This window comes from Leptodactylus fuscus, chromosome 11 (assembly GCF_031893055.1).
Source record: "Leptodactylus fuscus isolate aLepFus1 chromosome 11, aLepFus1.hap2, whole genome shotgun sequence".
Taxonomy (NCBI): Eukaryota; Metazoa; Chordata; class Amphibia; order Anura; family Leptodactylidae; genus Leptodactylus; species Leptodactylus fuscus.
Genome location: NC_134275.1, coordinates 25,598,864 through 25,622,637, shown reverse-complemented (window position 1 = coordinate 25,622,637; position 23,774 = coordinate 25,598,864). Strand labels below are relative to the sequence as shown.

The 23,774-nt window shown below is 43.2% G+C and overlaps 1 protein-coding gene across 1 annotated transcript in view; it reads left to right on the top strand.

Moving 5' to 3' along the window:
* The window catches only part of LOC142184493 (BTB/POZ domain-containing protein KCTD12-like), a 51,077-nt gene extending 28,175 nt beyond the window's left edge, over positions 1-22,902 (top strand). Inside the window, exons 3-4 of the mRNA XM_075259384.1 lie at positions 16,764-16,823; positions 22,399-22,902. Coding sequence (XP_075115485.1) covers positions 16,764-16,823; positions 22,399-22,859 — 521 coding nt within the window. The 3' untranslated portion in view covers positions 22,860-22,902. The remainder of the gene's footprint in view (positions 1-16,763; positions 16,824-22,398) is intronic.
* The last annotated feature ends 872 nt before the right edge of the window (positions 22,903-23,774 follow it).

Genomic DNA, 23,774 nt, shown 5'->3' with positions numbered 1-23,774 from the left:
AAGGCTGCATATTTATGTACAACTGGACACATAGAGATAGGATTTCAGGAGGGAGGGGGGAAGAGGCTTATTACTATATACATATAAAAACAAATAAACAAGTCACAGTTCCCAGGTGTTAATATTGGGTCCCGCAGGTTGCTATCATAGCGCACAGCGCCACCTGCGGGTCAGTCTAACCATCCAGCTTTCACCTTATTGAGCATGCTCAGACGTATCAGAGCTGCTCACAGGCTAGTGCCATTTCTCCCCCATTGAGGTCATCACCACCGCCACTATTGGGCGGGACTTCCCTGTAAATAGTGTGAGCCGACACCTGCCGAGTGCTCACACTTTGTCTAAAATTTCCTCAAAGTCCACGGAGTGAATCACAGTAGTCAGGGATAGGCTCCAGTATTCAGGCAGGATGTCAGACTAGGCCTCTGTATGGGGTTTTTCTGCTTCAAGCTGGGTGCTGTTAGTTAGGACCTGTAAGCCCTGAACTATCAGCTCTACACCAGGAGTAGGAGCGTTAGACGCCGTTCCAGCTTGTGGAGCTGCAGCAGGCTTGGTCTCTGAGATAGCCTATGTGTTACTGTCTGACTTCATGTATGGCTCCCAGCTGTGTGCGGGAGCATGGGTGTTTTATGGCTCCAAGCTGTGTGCAGGAGCATGCAAACTCCTCTGGTAACTCCAAGCTGTGTGCAGGAGAATGTTCTAAACTTCCATGGTGGCCTCTAGCTGTCGCAGGGGTAAGTGTGTGTGTTTGCTGGCCTGGAGTGAGTGTTAACCCTTGGCAGCCGTGTGTGTTTCACTTTTACTGGTGCACCTGGCCAGTGAGCTAAACTGGCAGGATTTTAGTTGCGCCTTGTTCACATGGAGTGTCGCACAGTACACACTGTTCACATTGAGTCCAGGCTGCAGTGTCTTGCAGTAGTTCAGATTGAGTCCAGGCCGCAGTGTCTTGCAGTAGTTCACATTGAGTCCAGGCTGCAGTGTCTTGCAGTAGTTCACATTGAGTCCACACTGCAGTGTCTTTGCAGTAGTTCACATTGAGTTCAGACATACAGCCACCCACTATTGGGCCTGTGGACCACACTCTAGTGTTCTACAGCTAAGATGTTCTGTAGTTTAAAAAAAAATATTTATATATATACACAGAACCGTAACACCAGGTTCTTTAGCTTTATGGCTGTCTTAGTTCAGTGATTTGTATAGAATGACATGGACCCATGTGATGCATTCATTCCATTATCCAGAGTGTTAAGTAGGGTCATGCACTTGTATTCATGAATCAGTCGCTGTTTCTCTCTTACAATCAAAATTTTCATGTCATTGGTGATATTATGATCTTCCTGGCAGAAATGTTTTGGCACGGGAAGATCCATTCTTAGTTGTTTAATTGTATGGCGATGTGAATTAATTCTCATTCTGAGTTTCTGGCCGGTCTCTCCAACATACAGATTTTTAGTGGAACATTTTGTGCACATTATCAAATACACTACATTAGGTCTGTTACAGGTGAACGTACCTGGGATTTTGTATTCCCTGTTAGAGTTTGGTATCTCTATCCTGTCAGTGGTCAGTATGTGAGGGCATGTTTTGCACCTTTTACGTCTGCATGGAAATGTTCCTGTGTTAGATGGAGGTGTCAGTGAGCTGCTCACAACCATATTCCTGAGGTTTGGTGGCTGTCTGTAGCACAGGAGAGGGGGGTCTGGAAATATGGATTTTAGACAGTGGTCTTTTTGCAGTAGTGGATGTAATTTGCGTGTGATTCCTGTCAGCATCTCCAGGTGTGGGTTATATGTGACGACCAGGGGCACCCAATTGTTTTCCTGTTTGGAAATTGTTTGGTATTTTTTCCTGTTTGGTATTTTAACCCCTTAGAGACACAGCCCAAAAGTGACTTAAGGACCAGGCCTCTTTTTTCAAATCTGACATGTGTCACTTTAAATGGCGATAACTTTGAGACGCTTTAACTTACACAAGTGATTCTGAGATTATTTTTTCGTAACACATTGTACTTCATGTCAGTAGTAAATTTTCGTTGATATGTTTTGTCTTTAATTATAAAAAAATAGGAAATTTGGTGAAAATTTTGAAAAAAATGCAGTTTTCAAACTTTGAAATTGCAAGCCTTTCAAATAGAAAGTCATACTACCCGAATTTTTTCATAAATATAATTAACCATGTCTCTGATTTATGTAGCAATCAAATTTTAAGCACCCTTTCATTTTTTTCAGATATTATAAGGCTTACAAGTCAAGCAGTAATTTTCCAAATTTTCAAGAAAATTTCCAAAACACATTTTTCAAGGGACCAGTTCAGTTCTGAAGGGAACTTGAAAGGCCTCTCTAATAAAACCCCCCAAAAGTCACCCCATTCTAAAAACTGCACTCCTGAAAGAATCTAAAACAGCAGTTAGAAAGTTTCTCAACCCTTTCAGCATTTCACAACAATTAAAACAAAATGGAGGTCAAATTTACATTTTTCAATTTCTGTCACTAATATATTCATTTAGCCCTAGAATTTACACATTTACTAAGGTTTAAAGGAGAAACTGCACCCCACATTTTGTTACACAATTTCTCCCGAACACGACAATACCCCATATGTGCTGGTACCCTAATGTACGGGCACACGGTCGCTCTCAGAGCGGATGGAGCACTAATTGGATTTTGTAGGCCAGATTTTGCTAGAATATTTTTCAGGCGCCATGCCCCGATTGCAAAGCCCCCAAGGTGCCAAAACAGTGGAAAACCCCAAAATGTCACCCCATTTTGGAAACTAGACCCCTCAAGGAATTTATCAAGGGGTATAGTGAGCACTTGGACCCTACAGGTGTTTCACAGATTTTTTTACCATTGAGATGTGAAAATTAAAAATTACTTTTTTTTATAATAAAATGTCACTGTAGCCCCAAATTTTTCATCTTCACAAAGGGTTAAAGGAGAAACTGCACCCCACATTTTGTTACACAATTTCTCCTGAACACGACAATACCCCGTATGTGCTGGTACCCTAATGTACGGGCACACGGTCGCTCTCAGAACGGATGGAGCGCTAATTGGATTTTGTAGGCCAGATTTTACTAGAATACTTTTCAGGCACCATGTCCCTTTTGCAGAGCCCCCAATGTGCCAAAACAGTGGAAACCCCCAAAATGTCACCCCATTTTGGAAACTATACCCCTCAAGGAATTTACCAAGGGGTTTAGTGAGCCCTTTGACCCTACAGGAGTGTAACAGAATTGGCCCAACAAAAGGAAAAGTGACATTTTTTGCTATAAAATGTAGCTTTAACCCCAAATTATGCATTTCCACAAGGGGTTAAAAAAGAAAATGCACCCCACAAATTGTCAAGCACTTTGCCCCAACTACAGAAATGCCCCACATGTGGATGTAAAGTGATGTATGGGCACACTGTAAAGTCCAGAGCTGAAGGATCGCTATTGGGATTTTGGAGGGCAAATTTAGCTGAAATCTGTTTCAGGCACCATGTTGCATTTGGAGAGCCCCTGAAGTGCTAGAACAGTGGAAACCCCCCCCCCCAAACGACCCCATTTTGAAAACTAGACCCCTCAAGGAATTTATCAAGGGGTTTAGTGAGCACTTGGACCCTACAGGTGTTTCACAGATTTTTTTACCATTGAGATGTGAAAATGAAAAATTACTTTTTTTCCAATAAATCGTCCATTTAGCGCCATATTTTTAATTTTTGCAAGTAGTTAGAGAATTAAGAGCCCCCCACAGTTTGTTACACAATTTCCCCTGAACACGGCAATACCCCATATGGGATCATAATCTGCTGTATGGGTACATGTTGGGGCTCAGAATGGAAAGAGCGCTATTTGGATTTTGGAGGGCATATATTGCTGGAATAGTTTTGAGGTGCCATGTCGCATTTGCTGAGCCCCTAAAGTATCAATACAATAGAAACCCCTCAAAAGTGACCCCATTTTAGAAACTACACCCGTCAAGGAATGTATCAAGTGGTATTATGATTTTGAGACTAAAAATGCTTCCCAAAAATTGAAATTTTTAAAGAAATATGCCATTTTGGTATCCAATGCATTGCACCCACTTTGTGTTGTCAGAGACCTGCACTCCTAAAACTATTAAGTGGGCCTTCCCGAGGGGCAAAAAAATTATATATGTGGGTATAAACTGCTGCTTGGGCGCACAGCAGGGCTCAGAAGGGAAGGAGCACTGCGCTTTTTAGCTTTTGGGGTACAGATTTAGAGGGACTTCCTGGGCGCCATGTTGTTTTTGCAGAGCCCTGGAGGTGCCAGTAAACTGGAATTCCCCAAGAAGTGACCCCATTTTGTAGGGGAAATTTTAGAGTCTCTGCAAAAGTGCCATGGCATCCAAAAACCAAACCGTCTAAGTCTGTGCTCCAAAAACCAAATAACCTTCTTCCCTTCTGTGTCTGGCTGGGCCCTAATATCAGTTTATACCCACATATGACATTACGTACGTTATCCGGGGTACACCAGTGTCATATATGTGCCCTAATATCAGTTTATACTCACATATGACATTACCCCGGTTACACCAGTGTCATACATGTGGCATAAACTGCAGTTTGGGCACACAGCAGGGGGCAGAAGGGAAGGAGCGCGATGCGGCTTTTGGAGTACAGATTCAGATGTTTGGTATCTAGACGCCATGTCATGTTTGTAGAGCCTGTAAGGTACCAGAAAAGTGGATTCCCCAAAGGAGTGACCGCAGTTTGAAAACTGCACCCCTAAAAGAATTTATCAGGGGGTGTAGTGTAGTATTAGTATCCCGGACGTGACTGCACAGCGGATGGCGAAGAGGGAATATATAAGCGGTGCGGAGGACATTGCAGACACTAAATTCCCTACTGTACCCCCAGTAGCTCCTATGATTGGGGGAGTCACACTGGGGTCACTTTGGGGGTCACTTCTGGTATATTTTCCCTCATAAGCTGTAAATATAGGGTGTCCCCTGATATTCGCTTGCACAGCTTATACATTCCCTGCCTGCCGCACCCAGTTGTGTTCTAATGATTTGGCGATTTTGCGTGATTTTGTCTTCACATTGGTAGAGGCTATATTTTCTTTATTTTTCTGCTGACGTGGCCATATAAGGGCTTGTTGTTTGCGGGATGCGATGTATTTTGTAATGACACCATCTTGGGGTGCCTAAAACTTACTGATTACATTTTATTAACTCTTTTTTTGCTGGATTTAAAAGAGAAAAAATCAATTCTGGTATTGAGTTTTACCTTTTACATTTTTCGCCATGCAGCGTACAGTATAAGTAACATGTGACCTTTATTCTGCGGGTTGGTACGGTTATGGCGATACCTCATTTATGTTATTTTTTTATGCGATACTAAGTCTGCAGAACAAAAACACATTTGGGGACATAAATCAGTGATTTTTGCATCGCCATCTTCTGAGAGGCGTAACATTTTTATTTTTCGCTTGACAGTGTTGGTTGAGGGCTTATTTTTTGCGGGACAACCTGTTCATTTTATTGGTACTATTTTGGGGTGCATATGACTTTTTGATCACTTTTTATAGCACATTTTGTAAGGTGAGATGGCGAAAAATCACTACTTCCGGCGATTTTTTTCCGTTATTTTTTACCGCCGTTCACTGTGTACATTAAATATTGTTTCAGTTTTGTTGTACAGGTTGTTACGGACGCGACAATACCAAATATGTATTGTTTTTATTAATTTTTTGTGTTTTTTTTTACATAATTCATTTTTTATAGAAAAAAGGGATTTTTGGGACTTTATAACTTTATTAATTGTTTTCAAATACTTTATTTTTTTTTTTACACTTTTTTTTTTACTTGTTCTTGTGTCCCTATGGGACACATGGATCAGTGAAGATTGCATCACTGATTCTCTACTCTAGACTGAGACACAGGCTGCAGTGACAGCCTGCACGTGTCTCACTCTAGACACAGGAAGTGAGCTGTGCGGACGGGACAGCTCACTTCCAGAAGACGCCGGGAGCATCACCAGGTAAGTGAGTGCTCAGGGCTGTCTGGGGTCACTAACCAGACCCCAGACTACGTATTACAGATACCGGCACCCCCCCATCTCGGTCCGGGGGGTGCCGGCGGGGGGGGGGGAGAGATCGCGGCACCCTTTGTTTGCGGTGGTCATGTTTGACCATCGCAATCAAAGGGTTAAAACCTCCGATCGGTAAAAGTACCGACCGGAGGTTATGGAAAAGGGTGATAGCTGTCAGTAACAGCTATCACTCAGTTCCGATTCCGCCCGCTCAGCTAGTGAGCGGGCGGAATCACCATGACGTAATATTACTTCATGGTGCGCGAAGTACCTCGCGTCCATGACGTAATAGTACGTCAAAGGTCGCTAAGGGGTTAATAAATCCGATCTTGGTATTCTGGTGGCCCTGGTGATTTGGTTATCAACTGTTCTTGGATGGTAACCCTGCCTCAAGAATGTGTTTTGAGGCCTCCAAGGTGTTCATCTCTGTCTGCAGGGTTTGAACATATGCGATGATATCTGATGATATCTGATGGCCTGGCTGTAGACAATGGAGTTCTTTATGTGTTTCAGATGAAAGCTATCCCATCTTAGGTAAGTAGGGCGGTCAATTGGTTTCTGATACAGTGATGTCTCAATTTTGTTGTCCTGTATCTTGATGACTGCATATAGGAAGTTTATTTCAGAGAAGGAGTGATTGAGCATCAGGTTGATGGTGGGATGGAACTGGTTAAATTGTTCATGGAACATTTTCAGCTGTTGTTCAGACCCAGTCCAAATGATTAGGATATCATCAATGAAACGGTAGTAGGCCAGAGGTCTGGTGGTGCAGGTGGATAGAAAGTCACTCTCAAGCTTGGCCATGAAGAGATTAGTGTACTATGGCACCATTTTGCTCCCCATTGCGGTGCCGGTCTGCTGTAGATAGTTGCAGGCACCAAAAGAAAAGTAATTGTGGGTGAGGATGAATTTTGTCAGTTTCACCACCGATTCAGCATTCATACCTTGCTTTTCCATGAAAAACTGGCAGGCGTTTACATCATCCTGGTGTGGGATGTTGGAGTACAATGATTCTACATCCATGGTGGCTAGGATAGTTCCATCTGGAAGGAGACCTATAATGGATAGTTTATTTAATAGGTCTGTGGTGTCCTGAAGGTAGCTGGAAGTATCCTTCACTAAGGGTTTAAGAGTACCCTCCACTCATCCAGAGACCTGTTCAGTGAGAGTCCCAACACATGAAATGATTGGTCTCCCTGGGTTCCCAGGTTTGTGCAGTTTTGGAAGCATATAAAAGGTTCCCGTCCTTGGACTTGCTGGTATGAGGTCGCTTAGGCTTGCTGCTCCATTAGATAAGCCGGAGATAACGTTTTTCAGTTTTTTGGAATACTCATCTGTGGGGTCTGAATCCAATTTGGAGTAGTAGTGTGTGTCAGTCAGTTGTCTGTGTGCTTCCTGTATGTAGTCTGATGTGTTCATCATGATGTACCACCCTTGTCCGCTGGTTTAATGATGATGTCTTTGTTATTTCTCAGGGATTGTATGGCCCTTCTTTCCTGATGTTAGACGGCAGTCTTTTGTTTGTATCCAGTATAGTTGAAGATGTTGAAGATTGTAATCATGTGTTTCATTTGCAAAATCCAAATACGCAAGAGAATCCACAAATAGGATGGAGGTTTAATCTACATCACACTAACCACAAAACTGAAACAAAAAAACTAAAGCTAAGTCATAAATATTAGAGATGAGCGAGTACTGTACTGTCCATTCATTTCAATGCGTGCGTGCTGTTCGGATCGGCTGATCCGAACAGTACTCGCTCATCTCTAATAAATATTAATATAAAAACAATATATATAACATCTAATGAGACTTCACTGAAAAAAAGTCAACAATTCATATTCCAAAAAATTATTATTAAGAATGTTTGGATGTTTGTTCCTCAATCACGCTAAAACGGCTGGAAGGATTTCCCTAAAATTTTCCAGAAACATAGTTATTCCTTGCGATTGAAACCTAGGCTACTTTTCGTGCCACTAAACAACATGGCTCCTTAGCAGGACAGTCCCAAAAGTAGGACTCCTAGCCCCACACACACACTTCCTTGCATTTCCGGCCCCAAAATACCTCCACACTCCATATTGTTGCCTCTACGGTAGCCCTAACCCCACTCCATCACATTTACATGTATTTCCACACCTTACACACTCACATAACCCCAAAAACAAAGGTCCCGCTCTGCCACCGCCATCTTCTCTCATCAGCCGCGTGCCACCGCCATCTTCTCTTATCAGCCGCGCGCCACCACTTGGCCACTCACACCAACTACACTTCACTGATTCACTGATGACGCCACATGCACAGTTCCCGCGCAGAGCCCTCACACAGTCTGGCCCGCACGGCACACATCAGACCGCAGAGCGCACACACAGTCTGGCCCGCACCGCCACTCAGCCCCAACCCGGCAACTTTCCTTCACTGTCTGCACACTCATCGGTAAGTTTGCAGCACACACATAAGCTGCCCTGCTCTTCCTCCTCTGTCCTTCACCACAGTCGTCCGGCCATCCGGCACATCACATCACCTCCGGCCTACAACACCACTTCCCCCCCTCAAAAATAAAAAAAAAAACACCTCACAAGCTCTTCCACAGTGCCCCACGGAGTACGGGACGACCATCTCAACCATCACGGCCCACCGCCACATCCCCCGCCACGCTCCACCTCACGGCGGCCACTTTCCTGCATTCCTAACCTGAGGTGACCATAGCAACCAGGTCTCCGCCACACACGGAGCCCCGCTGCTCATGGCTGCCATTAACCCACCCTTTCATTCGCAGGCCGGCTCCTGCCTGCCGGCCTGTTAAGCTTCCAGCCGCCAGCATATTCCTGCCTCTGAGCACGCTCATCCACATCTTACCATCGCGGCTGCCCTAACACCAGCCGCGATAGTAGGACACATACAATCTCCTTTGCTTGCCGGGTATACCTCATGTCTGCAATCAAAATGTACTTTGATTGCAGGCATGCACACTTAACCCCCCCCCCATACCTTCAATAGTAACATGCCTGAAATCAAAATGCTGTTTGACTGCAGGCATGAACAGTTAACCCCCCCCCCCCCTCACCCCCCACCTCCCGGAACACCCCCCCCCCCCTCATACCTTCTACGTTGCAGACCGGCTCCTGTCTGCGAACTCGCAGGAGCTGACCTGTTCCGCGCCCAGCTGGGAGCCTACTGAAGGCTCCCGCAGTGCTAACACACTCTATATCCCATACACAGCAATACACTTGGATTGCCGTCTATGGGACTTGCAATCACATGATTGCAGGTTCAAACCCAAACAGTACAGTAAAACTAAAAGTCACACAAAACACTTCCTATAAATAAAATACGCCACTACACCACATACACAAGTAAAAAACACTCTCACGGTGAGTTCACAAGTAGTCAACGCGCCACGCAATTTGCCGTGCTTACGGAGCGTGTCCGCCGCGTTTTTTTAACAGTGCGCGTAACGCCGTCTACGCGGCGTTAAAGCGGCGCATATTCGCACCATAAAAAAGCGTGGCGTACACGCTCCGTAAGCGCGCCAAATTGCGTGGTGCGTTTACTCCGTGTGAACTCACCCTCATACATCACGGTATAATGCTTCCAGTCACATATCCACTTCAAAGAATCAACTGAAAGAGCACGGCTACGCCTTTCCACCACATGTCCCTTCCTCATGACATCGCCAATGGACATGTTCCCGAAAACCGTAGCCCTGTTTTTTAAGCTAATTCTTTTTAATCCATAGGTCCCTTTTTTATTGAAGAATGTAATACAAACAAGATTCCGGTCCATTCACACGCAGTAATGCGGCACTCCATTTAGGCTTACTTTTACGCGGAGCGCGACGTTAGGGTAGCAGTTCCGCCGCGTTTTCCCCGGTATGTGTTTTCCATCACCTTTACACTGCCTACATGCAACCGCAAAGGCACACCATATCAAACGCGGTGAAAACGCTTCCGTAACACAGCGCACAGCGGAAATTTTTTTTTTATAAAACACGCATTACTCCATGTCAATGGACCCTTATAATACAAAGATTTCTATAGCAAGATTTCTCAAATGCTCTGACAGTTTCACACGTCTGTCTCCACCCAATTCTCCAAACACCGCAGACGAAGTCGCGGGTAAAAGCTAGTAATACATAATCATGACCATCATTAACTAGAAGAAAACTCCAAAGTCCACATCAGGAAATTCTTAAGACAAGAAGAGAATATCCAATCTTCAGAAAGATGTCCAGTTCTCAGAAGAAAGATAACTTGGATGCGGAACATAAATATGTTATCCTGTTTCATCCCACACATTCTCTTGCTAGTAGTATAATCATAGTACATTGCCCACATCAAAGATGGCCGTGGTGAATTGTCCAGATAGTCCAGAATAAAATCACGTGATTCTAATACCCACCCGCCATTGGATGAGATGATCCGATTGATGAAAAATATAGAACTACTGAAAAACGTAAGTATAGAAAAATTTATCGTTCAAAAATACTTAAAATAGATAAAATATTAATAGAAAATATGAAACAGAATAAAGGGAGGAAGAAGAAATATATAAGACAATGCATATAGAAAATAAACTTTCCATGCAATCCACCCATGGTGTTAAAATCCATTTTATCTCCCTATATTATAAAAATGAATTTTTGTCTGTCTGTCTGTCTGTGCTCTAATGCGAACCAAACGACTGGACCGATCTTCACCAAACTTGGTACAGAGATACTTCAGGTATCCGGGAAGGTTTAAGACGAGACTCCAACTCACTCGGACGTACCGTTGCTGAGATACAGTATTCCAAACACAGTGCCCCCCCCCCCCTTAGCCAATACAAACCTGCAAGTCTTTCACTCATATTCCAACTGCAATACACATGGTCACTCCACATGCACAATACAACACTGATATCCAAACTGAGATACACGCATCAGAGGATTAGATACACAGATCAGCACACAGTGTCACACTCCAGAAGATTAGATACACGCGTCTGCACACAGTCCCACACACCAGAGGATTACATACACGCTTCTGCACACAGTTCCACACACTGAAGGATTTGATACGTGCGTCTGCACACAGTTCCACATGCCGAAGGATTAGATACACGCGTCTGCACAAAGTACCACACCTCGGGGGATTGGATACATGCGTCTGCACACAGTACCACATGCCAAAGGATTGGATACACGCATCTGCACACAGTTCCACACACCAGAGCATAAGATATGCACGTCTGCACACAGTACCACATGTCGTCGGATTAGATACGCGCGTCTGCAGAGAGTTGTACACGCCATAGGATTAAATACACGTGTCTACACACAGTTCCACACACCAGAGCATAAGATATGCACATCTGCACACAGTACCACATGCCGCAGGATTAGATATGTGTGTCTACACACAGTTCCCCACGCCGTAGGATTAGATACGCGCCTCTTCACACAATACCACACAGAGGAGGATTAGATACGTGTGTCTGCACACAGTACCACACTTTGGAGGATTAGATACATGCCTCTGCACACAGTACCACAAGTCAGAGAATTAGATGTGCGTCTCAGCACACAGTACCTGACGGGGGAGAATTACATACGCTCATGTGCACATAGTACCACATGCCAGAGGATTAGATACGCGCATCTGCACACAGTACCACACAGGAGAGGATTATATACGCACATCTGCACACAGTACCACATGCCAGAGGATTAGATACACACATCTGCACACAGTACCACACGCCAGAGGATTAGATGCACGTGTCTGCACACAGTTCCACACGCAATAGGATTAGATACACGCCTCTTCACACAATACCACACAGGGGAGGATTAGATACGTGTGCCTGAATACAGTACCACACTTTGGAGGATTAGATACATGCCTCTGCACACAGTACCACAAGCCAGAGAATTAGATACGCGTCTCAGCACACAGTACCACACAGGGAGGATTAGATACGTGTGTCTGCACACAGTACCCCGCGCCAGAGGATTAGATATACGCGTCTGCACACAGTAACACATGCCGTAGGATTAGATATACGCGTCTACACACAGTTCCACACGCCGCAGGATTAGATACGTGCCTCTTAACACAATACCACACAGGTGAGGATTAGATACGTGTGTCTGCACACAGTACCACAAGCCAGAGAATTAGATACGTGTCTAAGCACACAGTACAACATGGGGAGGATTAGATACGCGCGTCTGCACAAAGTACCACATGCCTCAGGATTAGATATGTGCCTCTTCACACAATACCACACAGGGCAGGATTAGATACGTGTGTCTGCACACAGTACCACACTTTGGAGGATTAGATATATGCCTCTGCACACAGTACCACAAGCCAGAGAATTAGATACGCGTCTCAGCACTCAGTACCACACGCCAGAGGATTAGATACGCGCATCTGCACACAGTACCACATGCCATAGGATTAGATACACGCATCTACACACAGTTACACACGCCATAGGATTAGATACGCGCCTTTTCACACAATACCACACAAGGGAGGATTAGATACGCACATCTGCACACAGTTCCACACCCCATAGGATTAGATAAGCACGTCTGCACACAGTACCACATGCCGTAGGATTAGATACACGCGTCTGCTTACAGTTCCACATGCCAGACGATGAGATACGCACGTCTTCACACAGTTGTACACGCTATAGGATTAGATACATGCGTCTGCATACAGTACCACATGCTGTAGGATTAGATACGCGTGTCTACACACAGTTCCACACGCCATAGGATTAGATACGCGCCTCTTCACACAGTACCACACTTTGGAGGATTAGATACGTGTATCTGAACACAGTACCACATGCCAGATAATTAGATACGCATCTCAGCACACAGTGCCACACGGGGGAGGATTAGATACACGCATCTGCACACAGTACCTCACGCCAGAGGATTAGATACACCTGTCTGCACACGGTACCACAACGCCAGAAGATTAGATACGCGCATCTGCACATAGTACCACATGCCGTAAGATTAGATACGCACGTCTGCACACAGTTTCACTTACCGGAGGATTAGATACGCGCCTCTTCACACAATGCCACACAGGGGAGGATTAGATACACACATCTGCACACAGTACCACACGCCGGAGGATTAGATACGCACATCTGCACACAGTACCACACCAACAAGGATTAGATACTTGAGTCTAAACACAGTACTACACGGGGAAGGATTAGATACAGCTTTACTCCAGGTATCCATAACAACTGATCACAGGGTTTTCACTGATATCCAAAATGAGATACACATAATCACATGACGCTTATGGACATACACACAAACCACATACACAATACATCAGTGCAAAACTGGACAATTCTTATGGGGCCACTACACAAACATAAGATGTAATATACCCGTGCGAAGCCGGGTCCTCCCTCTAGTATGTGATAAATGTATGAGACATCGTTTCTGCAATTCATACCATTTGGGAAACGAGTTCTGAGTTTTAAAATCCAATATACTTCTCGGACCCGCAGCTGGTGCTCCCAGTTGTCCCCCTTATAGGACGTTTAACCTGTTCGATGCCTTTAAATCTTAAACTGGAAATGTTTCCAGCATGATTCTCCTTAAAATGTCTCAACACCCCAGTGTTTTTTAAACTGTCCTCTTTTAGGGCTCTAATTAGTGGCGTAACTAGGAATGGTGGGGCCCCGTGGCGAACTTTTGACATGGCCCCCCCCTCCAACCGACACCGACGCCGAAGACCTCAACCGACCCCCTCCTCCGCACTCTATTATGTCCCTTAGTAAGCACTGCACACAGTATTATGTCCATTAGTGGCCCCTGCACACAGTATTATACCCAATAGTGGCCCCTGCACACAGTATTATGTCCCCATAGTAGCCCCTGCACACAGTATTATGTTCCCATAGTGGCCCCTGCACACAGTATTATACCCAATAGTGGCCCCTGCACACAGTATTATGTCCCCATAGTAGCTCCTGCACACAGTATTATGTCCCCATAGTGGCCCCTGCACACAGTATTATGTCCAGGATCGGCAAGTAAATAAAAAAACAAAACGCAGCAGTAGCGGCTGTCACCGGGCCCCCTAATTGCCCGGGCCCTGTGGCAGCTGCCTCCGCTGCCTCTATGGTAGTTACGCCCCTGGCTCTAATCGTACTACCAATGTAGTGTATTTTACATTGTTCACATGAAATCATATATACAACATGATTGCTAGTACAGTTGATAAAGCTTTTTATTTTATAATGTTGTTTCAAATCTGTGCTAGTAAAATCAGACGTTTTCATTGCTATTTTACAAACTCTGCAGCGATTATAGCCGCATTTAAAAAAAAAAAACAACTGTGTGCAACCATGTTTCTGAACTTGTCCTTTCACTTTCCATCAGTAGACTAGGTGATATATAATTACCGAGGGTTTTACCTCTATTACAGATAAAATTACATCCTTTCATTATTATATCCTTCAATATTGGATCCTGACTCAGGATAGGTAAATTGCTTTTTATTATCTTGACTATATCTTCATATTCTAAACTGTATCTAGTTGAAAAATGTACAATTGTTCTTTCACTATCCTGTTTCATTCCTCGTGAATTATATAACAAATCTTTCCTGTCTTTATTGATAGCGATATTGTAAGCCCTCTTAATAGCCCATGGGGGAATAATTTCTCTGCTTTAATCTGTTCTTTGTAATTACAGCTTCATTATCAAATGCCTCTTGAGTGGTTCAGTTTCTTTTAATCCTCAAAAACTCCCCTACATGTAACGATTTTTTCGTATGATTGGGATGCATGCTTTGGGCATGCAGTAAGGTGTTTCCTGATGACGGTTTTCTATAATTTTCAGATAAAACTTTACCACTAACTTTATCCCCCCTTAAGACAACATCTAAGAAATTAATGGATTGTCCACCAACATTAAAAGTAAATTTTAAATTGTAAGGATTGTTGTTTATATAATCCACAAATTTCTGTATAGTTCCTACTTCCCCAATCCAAATCAAGAGGCAGTCATCTATGTAACGACCATACCAATAAATCTGGTTCCTAAATGGGTTGCTTTTATTGTACAAATGCTTCTCCTCCCACCACGCCATTACAATATTGGCCAACGAGGGGGAGAAGCATGCACCCATAGGCGCCCCTTTTATTGCAAATAATATTTGCAAACACAGACTTCTATGGCCCTTTCTGTGCAGTGCATCCAGGTGATCAGCCCAGTCCAGCTTATTATTGAGGAGCACACCCAGGTACTTATAGGTCTTGACTATCTCAATGGTTGTCCCCTGAATGTCCTCCAGATTTAGGACACTCCTCCACTTACTAAAGTCCATCACTATCTCCTTGGTCTTCCCAGCACTAATCCTGAGGTGGTTCTGCTGACATCATTCCACAAAGATCCGAATTAAGTTTCTGTACTCCCTGTTGTCTCCGTCTGTGATGAGGCCTACTATTGTAGAGTCATAGGAGTACTTTTGCAAGTAACAGCTAGATGAGTTGCACCTAAACTCAGCAGTGTATAATGTGAAGAGGAAAGGGGCAAGAACTGTACCTTGTGGTGCTCCTGTACTACAGATCAGAGTGTACCATACTGTGGTCGGTTTGTGAGGTAGTTGAGTATCTAGGAGTAGCCCTGGCTGAAAGCACTGCAGAAGTCAAAGAACATTATTCTCACAGTGCTCTCTGGTTTCTCTAGGTGAGAAAGAACTCTGTGAAGAAGGTACTTTGGAATTGGTACCGCACAATATGTTTTCCACAATTGTGGTACCACTCCCAGCTTCAGGCTCATAATGTACATTTGTGTATGTAGTATAGTAGTAGATAGACATCTATACCCAGCGGACCCCATTATGACCTATGGGATCTGCGGGTTTCTGCAGGTAACCACTTTTTTAAGCGGATTACATTTCCGATCGTGGGATTCCCAAGCGGACCCCATGAACGTACGTCCGAACGTAGGTGTGAATCTCGTGTAACCCTGCTGTGTATTGAACATCTCCAATGCTGAACAGTGAGGAATTTATGTCTGTGATGTGTGCTGCATTTCCCCAATAGTTATTAGAAAAGAGAACTAGGTCCTAGGAGTCACTCCAGATCGCCACAGTGGAAAAGGTTAGAGGACTAATGAAGGGTCAAAGAGTATAGCCTCTACTGTGTTATGTGTATAGTACCAAATGTGTAATACCTGCTGCTGTAAATGAACTGTACTTCTATGTTACTTTGTAAATGAATGATTCTTGTTAAGTAAACTGAATCACAACCTATGGATGTCTCAACTGTGCCTTCATTTGCACCTAAAATCAAGAACACCCTGAAATACCATTGCACAGGAAACCAGTAGCAGGGAGTGCTCTAAGGGACTCAACACCCTTATCTCAGAGCTATCCCCTTATCACTGTGACAACCTATGGTCTGTTAGAGTATTTGACACCGAAAGCTTATCTTGACCAGCGAGACCACCACCTTGGACCTACTCTTGACTGTGCCATATTGCTAGCCCCAGGTCATTGCTCAACTGTCCACATAGACTGAGTTTCAAGATGTTAAATGCCCCATTTCTCAAGGGATGAGGAGGAGATACGGACTCAGGACAGGATATCCCTTGTGGGAGCATTTACTCTGCATAATTAATTTCTAGTATTAAGTGATTGGGCTACTTAAGGTCACATGTATCATTTGTATGAATGTTAATATTTCTTTTTCAGGAGCTGCAGCTACTGTAATGGATGTTGACCAGAGAATACAGGCAGCCACGCATGAGCCAGGTAAAACAATAGAGGCATACATTACAGAAAATAATCAGCAGCATAAATCATAATCACAGCATGTTTATCTATATCTGACACTAGGTTCACACCTGCACTCAAGTTTCTGTTCTTCTGGTCTACTTATGGATCTGAAAAAGGAAACCCAATATACTTAAAAAGCGATTACTCACAGAAACCCGCAGACCCCTTAGACTACAATAGGGTCTGCCAGATTTCCGCCCAGTTTCTACCCGAATAATGTGGAGAGAAAAGTCCTGCTTTGAGGACTTTTCTCTCCGCATTATTCAAGCGGAATAGGGGATGGAATCCCCGGATGGAAACACACTCAAGCTACAAGGTATGGAAAAGAATTTACAGGAGAGAATGTGATGAAAATAAAAAGATAAAACTATATAAAATTATAAATATAAAATAGGCAACTATGCCACAGCCAGTGCAGGATAATGAAAGTAAATGTGTTTTTAGTGTATTGATATCAGAGCACATGCGATCTGTTCAGTGAGTGCTCTTGCAGAAAATAGTCCTTGCTAGAGATGAGCGAACAATAAAATATTCGATATTCATTTCTAATAGCCCCTCAATATTCGACTATTCGAACGAATATCGAATCCCATTATAGTCTATGGGGAAAAACGCTGGTTTCAGGGGAAACCACTATTTGACTCAGGAGGGTCACCTTGTCCACCATGACACCTCAGCAAATGATGACAACACCTCTGGAATGCAACTGGGACAGCAGGGGAAGCATGCCTGGGGGCATCCAACACGCTCAAGTCACAGTTTTACCCCACTATCACAGCCTATCAACTACACACTTTCCACACTCAAAAAAACCTCTAGTGGAAACATACCTAGAAACCTTCTTTCCTTCCCAATTGTATGGACATAAACCCTAATTTTACGCTAATGAAACCTTAACAAGCACCCCTTTAAATCACGTTGCCTATGACAACCACAGATGGAATAGGCAATGGGAAATCCAATAGTACCCACCCTTAACTGTCATTGTGTATGTGTGATGTGGTAAGACCTTCAAAAATTCACTTTTCTGGCCCTTAACATGAGTCCTTCCAAATTAAGTTAGAGTCCCTTAAGCTGAGCTACCAGCAGAGATTGAGGCCCTTGAGGTGACTTCAGCCTTATACCAGCAGAGTTTTTTGCCCTTTTGGTGAGTAGAGCCTTGCACCAGCAAAGTGTTAGCCTCTTTAAAATTCTTAGCCCCTAAAACAGTGGTTCCAAAACCATCACTCTCATTGTGTGGGATTGATGCAGTGGATTGGACTGAGGACCCAGACATTTACCTTGATTTTGATTGTGAAATTGATAACATTTTGGCATCAATTCCTGGGGGTAACTTTTATTTAGAGGACCGCAAAGGTGGAGAATTGGCTGCAACCACTACTAACGGTAATAGTCCTCTAATATCGGACATATACAGCTGGGTATCCACATCCTAGCCCACGTCTACTGCTCATAATGATGAAGGACATTGCTGGCAGCCCCTCTCCAGTACCTGGGCTGTGGACTGGACACCCAGCTGGGTATGCACATCCACGTCCTCGCCCACGTCCCCTGCTGCTACTGACGAGGGACACTGCTGGCAGCCCTCTCCAGTAGCTGAACTGTGGGGTGGATATACAGCTGGGTATGCACGTCCACGTCCTTGCGCACGTACCCTGCTGCTACTGATGAGAGGCAATGCTGCCAGCCCCTCTCCAGTAGCTGGACTGCGGACTACACACCCAGCTGGGTATGCACGTCCACGTCCTCGTCCTCTGCTGCTACGCTGCATCATATATTGAGCTCTAAAAAGAACTGTTATTTCCTGCCTAACCAAAGCTAGAAAGCACTGACTGTATCTAAATGCACTTTATCGCCCTCAGAACAAGCTCTCCCTATCACTCCAAAACTGACACGAATATGGCGGTGGCCGTTCTTATGAATGGGAGGTCACATGTTTTCAGCAGCCAATGGGTTTTTTCAATTTTTTTCACTGTCTCCGTTGTCGTAGTTCCTGTCCCACCTGCCCTGCACAGTTATTGGTGCAAAAACGCGCCAGGGAAGGTGGGAGGGGACACAAATTATTACTGCCTGTGCGGCCTTGTATTCGATTGTGAACGAATACATCGAACGGCTTTCGCTCATCTCTATCCATATATATATATATATATATATATATATATATATATATATTAGTTCTTCATTATAATACCCCCCTTATATATAATAGCCCCATTATATATGATAGTTCCTCCTTATATATAATAGTTCCCTCTTATAATAGCTCATTTATAAGAACAGTTTCCCCATTATTTTAGCCTCCTTAAAAATATTAGATTGTTCCTTATATAAAATGATTTCAATTTTATAATAGCCCTTTATTTATAATAGTTTCATCTTAATAATACCCCCTTTATTTAATAATAGTTCCCCCTTATAAGGGGGCTATTATAAGGGGAGAACTATTTTTTTAATGGGGGCTAATATAATGGGGTACTCTTATTTATAAAGCAGGATATTATAATATATAAGAGGAATATTATAAGGGGGAACAATTATACAATATACATACAGTCCCTCTTATACATAATGGTTGATCTCTTATAATAGTTAATAATAATAATAATAATAATAATAATAATAACAACAATAATAATAATAATAATTTCCTCTCATATATAGAATGCTCTTATATATAATAGTTCACACTTACAGTAACCCCGCCTTATATTTTATAATTCCTCAACTATACATATTAGCCCTCCTTATAACCCCATGCAACAACAAAAAAAAAAACGTTTTGTCTGCTACTGGGCAAAAAACATTTGTCCTATATTAATTCGAGTGTGCAGATTCCAAATCCAAAGTTAGAATTATTGTAACACGTCAATCCAAAGTTAGAATTATTGTAACACGTCAGGAAATTTTGCTATGCATAAGTATGCCTAAATGAATTAAGTACTTGGAATAATTTCCTGATCTACGTCAAAGTTTTCCTAGTAAACAGTGTATGAAAATAGAATGGAATAATAAATTTTCAAAAAGTTTCGTTTTTCAGTTTAAAAGTCTTACTTGAGCAAGGCCCCGACTGTTAAAAGTTCTTCAGGCATCTGCTTCTGCGTTTGTGAATGGTCATATTTCCCCGTTGGGATTCCAGCAGCCTTGATATCTTTTCTCCATTGTAGAAATAGCTTTATGGCACCGCTCTCCATGTTCATCACTTACATTTCCCAAATTGGGTGGGAAGTCAAGATGGGAATGTATTCGAGATGAGCGAGTAGTGTTCGATTGAGTAGGTGTTCCATCGAATACTACGGTATTCAAAATATTTGTACTCGATCGAACACTACTAGCTGTTTGAAGTTTAAGGTTCGATGCAGAACCAGCGTTGATTGGCAGAATGCTATACATTCTGCCAATCAACGCTGGTTCTTCTCTTACCTTTAGAAGTCTTCTCCATGCAGCGTCCCCGCGGCGTCTTCCGGCTGGAATTCACTCTGCCTAGGCATCCGGCCTAGGCAGAGCCGACTGCGCATGCATGGCAGAGTGAATTCCAGCCGGAAGACGCCGCGGGGGCGCTGCGCCGGGAGAAGACTTCCAGGGGAATCCAGCCCGACCGTCACTCATGGACTTGGTAAGTATAATTTCATCGAATTTTGCGTTCCCCTGAAACGAGCATTTCCCCCCATAGACTATAATGGGGTTCGAAATCCGTTCGAACAGCCGAACAGTGTGCGGCTGTTCGAATCGGATTTCGAACCTCGGACATTTTAGTGTTCGCTCATCTCTAGAATGTATGAAATGTATTTTCAATGACATTTGGCAGCCAAGTTGCTCATATGCTGTAAGTGTGTTGTCTACTAATTCAGCATAGTCTTCAGCTCGTCTGTTCCCAAGGTAATTCTGCGCTACTAGCATAAATGCAGCCCAAGCTGTGAGGTCCAGAGGGATGAGTTTTGTCCTGAAGGTGTCATCGCATTAGTTTGTTGATTTCAGGGCCAATAAAAATTCCAGGATTTATTTTAGCCTCAGTTTTCAGTGTGCTAAACTTCTTCAAATACTGGAAACCATTTCCATCACGATCAAGTGCAACTACAACATTTTTCACTAAACCAAGTTTAATGTGAAGTGGTGGAAGATAAACTTGAAGTGGATGGACTAGTGATTTGTGTTGTAAATTGTACTGACCAACTGTGTGCTCGACTCTAAGAGGCCACTGTCTCATTTTGTAAAGATTATTGTCATTGTGACTGTTCTACGCACATAAGAAACACACATGCTTTGTGTACCCTAACTGTAGGCCAAGCAGCAGTGCTACCACTTTCAGGTCAGCACAAATTTTACATTTCTGTTCTGAGTATTTGATCATTTCCAATTAGGAACATTTGTACCATCTAACTCCATCATAAGACCATTTACATCAGTACAGAAACCGACATCGCTTTTCATTGCATAGTATGCAGCTAACTTGGTGTGTAGATGACAAATGTGTGAAGTTTTGGTGTCGGACAGGTCTGGGTATGTCAATTGGAATATTTCCAATAACTGAATAGGCTTTACATGTATAACTTAAAATTCAGACGTGTGAGGCAAATTCCAAGTTCATATTTGGAATCAGCGCGCTCATTTTATTATAAATCACATGTTTTTCTCTCAGTAGCAAAATCATTGTTGCGCAGTGAATTAATAGTTTTCCCTATCATAACAGACATATCATAAATAACAGTTTCTCCCCTTTACAAATAATAGTTTGCCCCCTTTATAATAGCCCCCTCATCAGATCCTCTTTCCCGTTGCAGAAAACGATACATTTTTTACTCCCCTTACTGTGATCCCATGGTACAGGTGGCATGATGCAGAGATGCAGTGCTCTAGTCTATAGCAGAGCAGACTTTTGGTCAATAGACCTGTAGAGCGCCCTGGATTCAACTTATCAGACTAAAAGCGTTTCCATAAGTATAATTGACATGCTGCTATTTGCAAAAACACAAGTATGTTTCAAATTGCAGTATTTTTGCTGCAGATTTTTTTTTTTTTTTTATGATGTGTGGCTTGGATTACCCAGAATCAGAATAGTGCAAAAAAATAGAAAAAAATCAGGGCACTCACCAGCCAGTAGTAAAATTCACCAAACTTTAATAATCTTCCATAAAAATAGGCACTTGAACAGCATTTACAGACGGAGGTATGGTAGATGGAATGTAGAAGAAATGAAGCGACGACCGTTTCGTGCTAAATGCACTTCATCAGGCTTCCCACACTTACCCAGAATCAGAATCCCATCCAATTTACAGGTACTGAGGCCTCTCGTTGCGGATTTTGTTGCAGATTTTGCTGGATTTTTTTGGAGCCAAAGCCAAGAACGGCTACAAAAGGAATGGGAAATATATAGGAGGTACTTATACTTCTACAATCTGCTCAATCAACTTCTGGATTTAGCTAAAGAAAAATTGCAACAAAATCTGCAACAAAAAAAAGCAGCGATTGTGCAAAGTTGAGCTCTAATTATAAATAAAAAATGTAAATATTGTAAAAAAATAATGTTTTCTCAGTTTTTTTTTTTCTCCAACAGAAATAGAAGAGAAGATAGACATAATACCACCCCTACTGAGAGCAAAAAAGCAAGAACCTGATAGTGGAAATGAGCTTTCCAGCTCTAGCCTCGACAGCCATGATTCAGCAACGGTTTCCACTGATCTTTCAAGTGAAAAAAATCTTTCAAAGACAGGGGATTTTTCTCTGCCTCATGATGAAAATCCATCACCCCTCATCACACTAGACTTGTCTTATTCTCTACAAGAGCATGACAAGAGCAAGACACCAGGGTCAAGAAGAAACAGTATGCAAGAAGTGGCAAAGGAAAATGGTATAGAAAGTTGTGAAGATCCACCTACACAGAGTGAGGAAAGAAAATCTCTGGAAGTAGAATTAGTTAAGTGTATTGAAGAATATCGAAAAATAAGAATTCCAGTGGTGTTCCCCAACAAGAAAAGGCATTGGCAGAATGAACTCCTCAAGAAATATAAGCTGTAGGAAGCATAAATAGCTATTGAAAAAATCTCTGTACAAGATTCACCACAAATGAATTGAATTTGAACTATGTAACCTTATCATTAGAGATGAGTGAACAGTGAAATATTCGAGATTCGTTTCGAATAGCCCCTCAATATTCGACTATTCGAACGAATATCAAACCCCATTATAGTCTATGGGGAAAAATGCTTTGTTTCAGAGGAAGCCACACTTCGACTCAGGAGATTCACCAAGTCCACTATAACACCCCAGGAAATGATGCCAAAACCCTGGAATGCAACTGGGACAGCAGGGGAAGCATGTCTGGGGGCATCTAACATGCCCAAGTACCTGTATTATGCCACTATCTCGTCAGGATCTCTGTCAGCTTGCGATATGCAGGAGCTGACTTTTTCCCTTAGGAATGCATTGACCAGCATTGATTGGCCGAATGCCATACAGAGTACAGCATTCGGCCAATCAACGCTGGTTCTGCCGGAGGAGGCGGAGTCTAAGATCGGTCCACAGCAGTCTCCATTGTGGTCCGATCTTAGATTTAGCAGTGTTGAGCACACAGGTGTGACAGAGCTGGCTGTGCGCTGAGCTCTGCTACACCCAAGATGTAGCAGAGCTAAGTGTGTGTGCTGAACTCTACTACACCCGAGATGTAGCAGAGCTGAATGTGTGCTGAGTACTGCTACAACCGAGATGTAGCAGAGCTGGCCGTGGGCTGATCTCTGCTACACAAGAGATGTAGCAGAGCTCAGCGCACACTCAGCTCTGCTACATCTCAGGTGTAGCAGTGCTCAGCGCACACTCAGCTCTGCTACATCTCTGGTGTAGCAGAGTTCAGCGCACATTCAGCTCTGCTACATTTCTGGTGTGGCAGAGCTCAGCGCACACTCAGCTCTGCTACATCTTGGGTGTAGCAGAGCT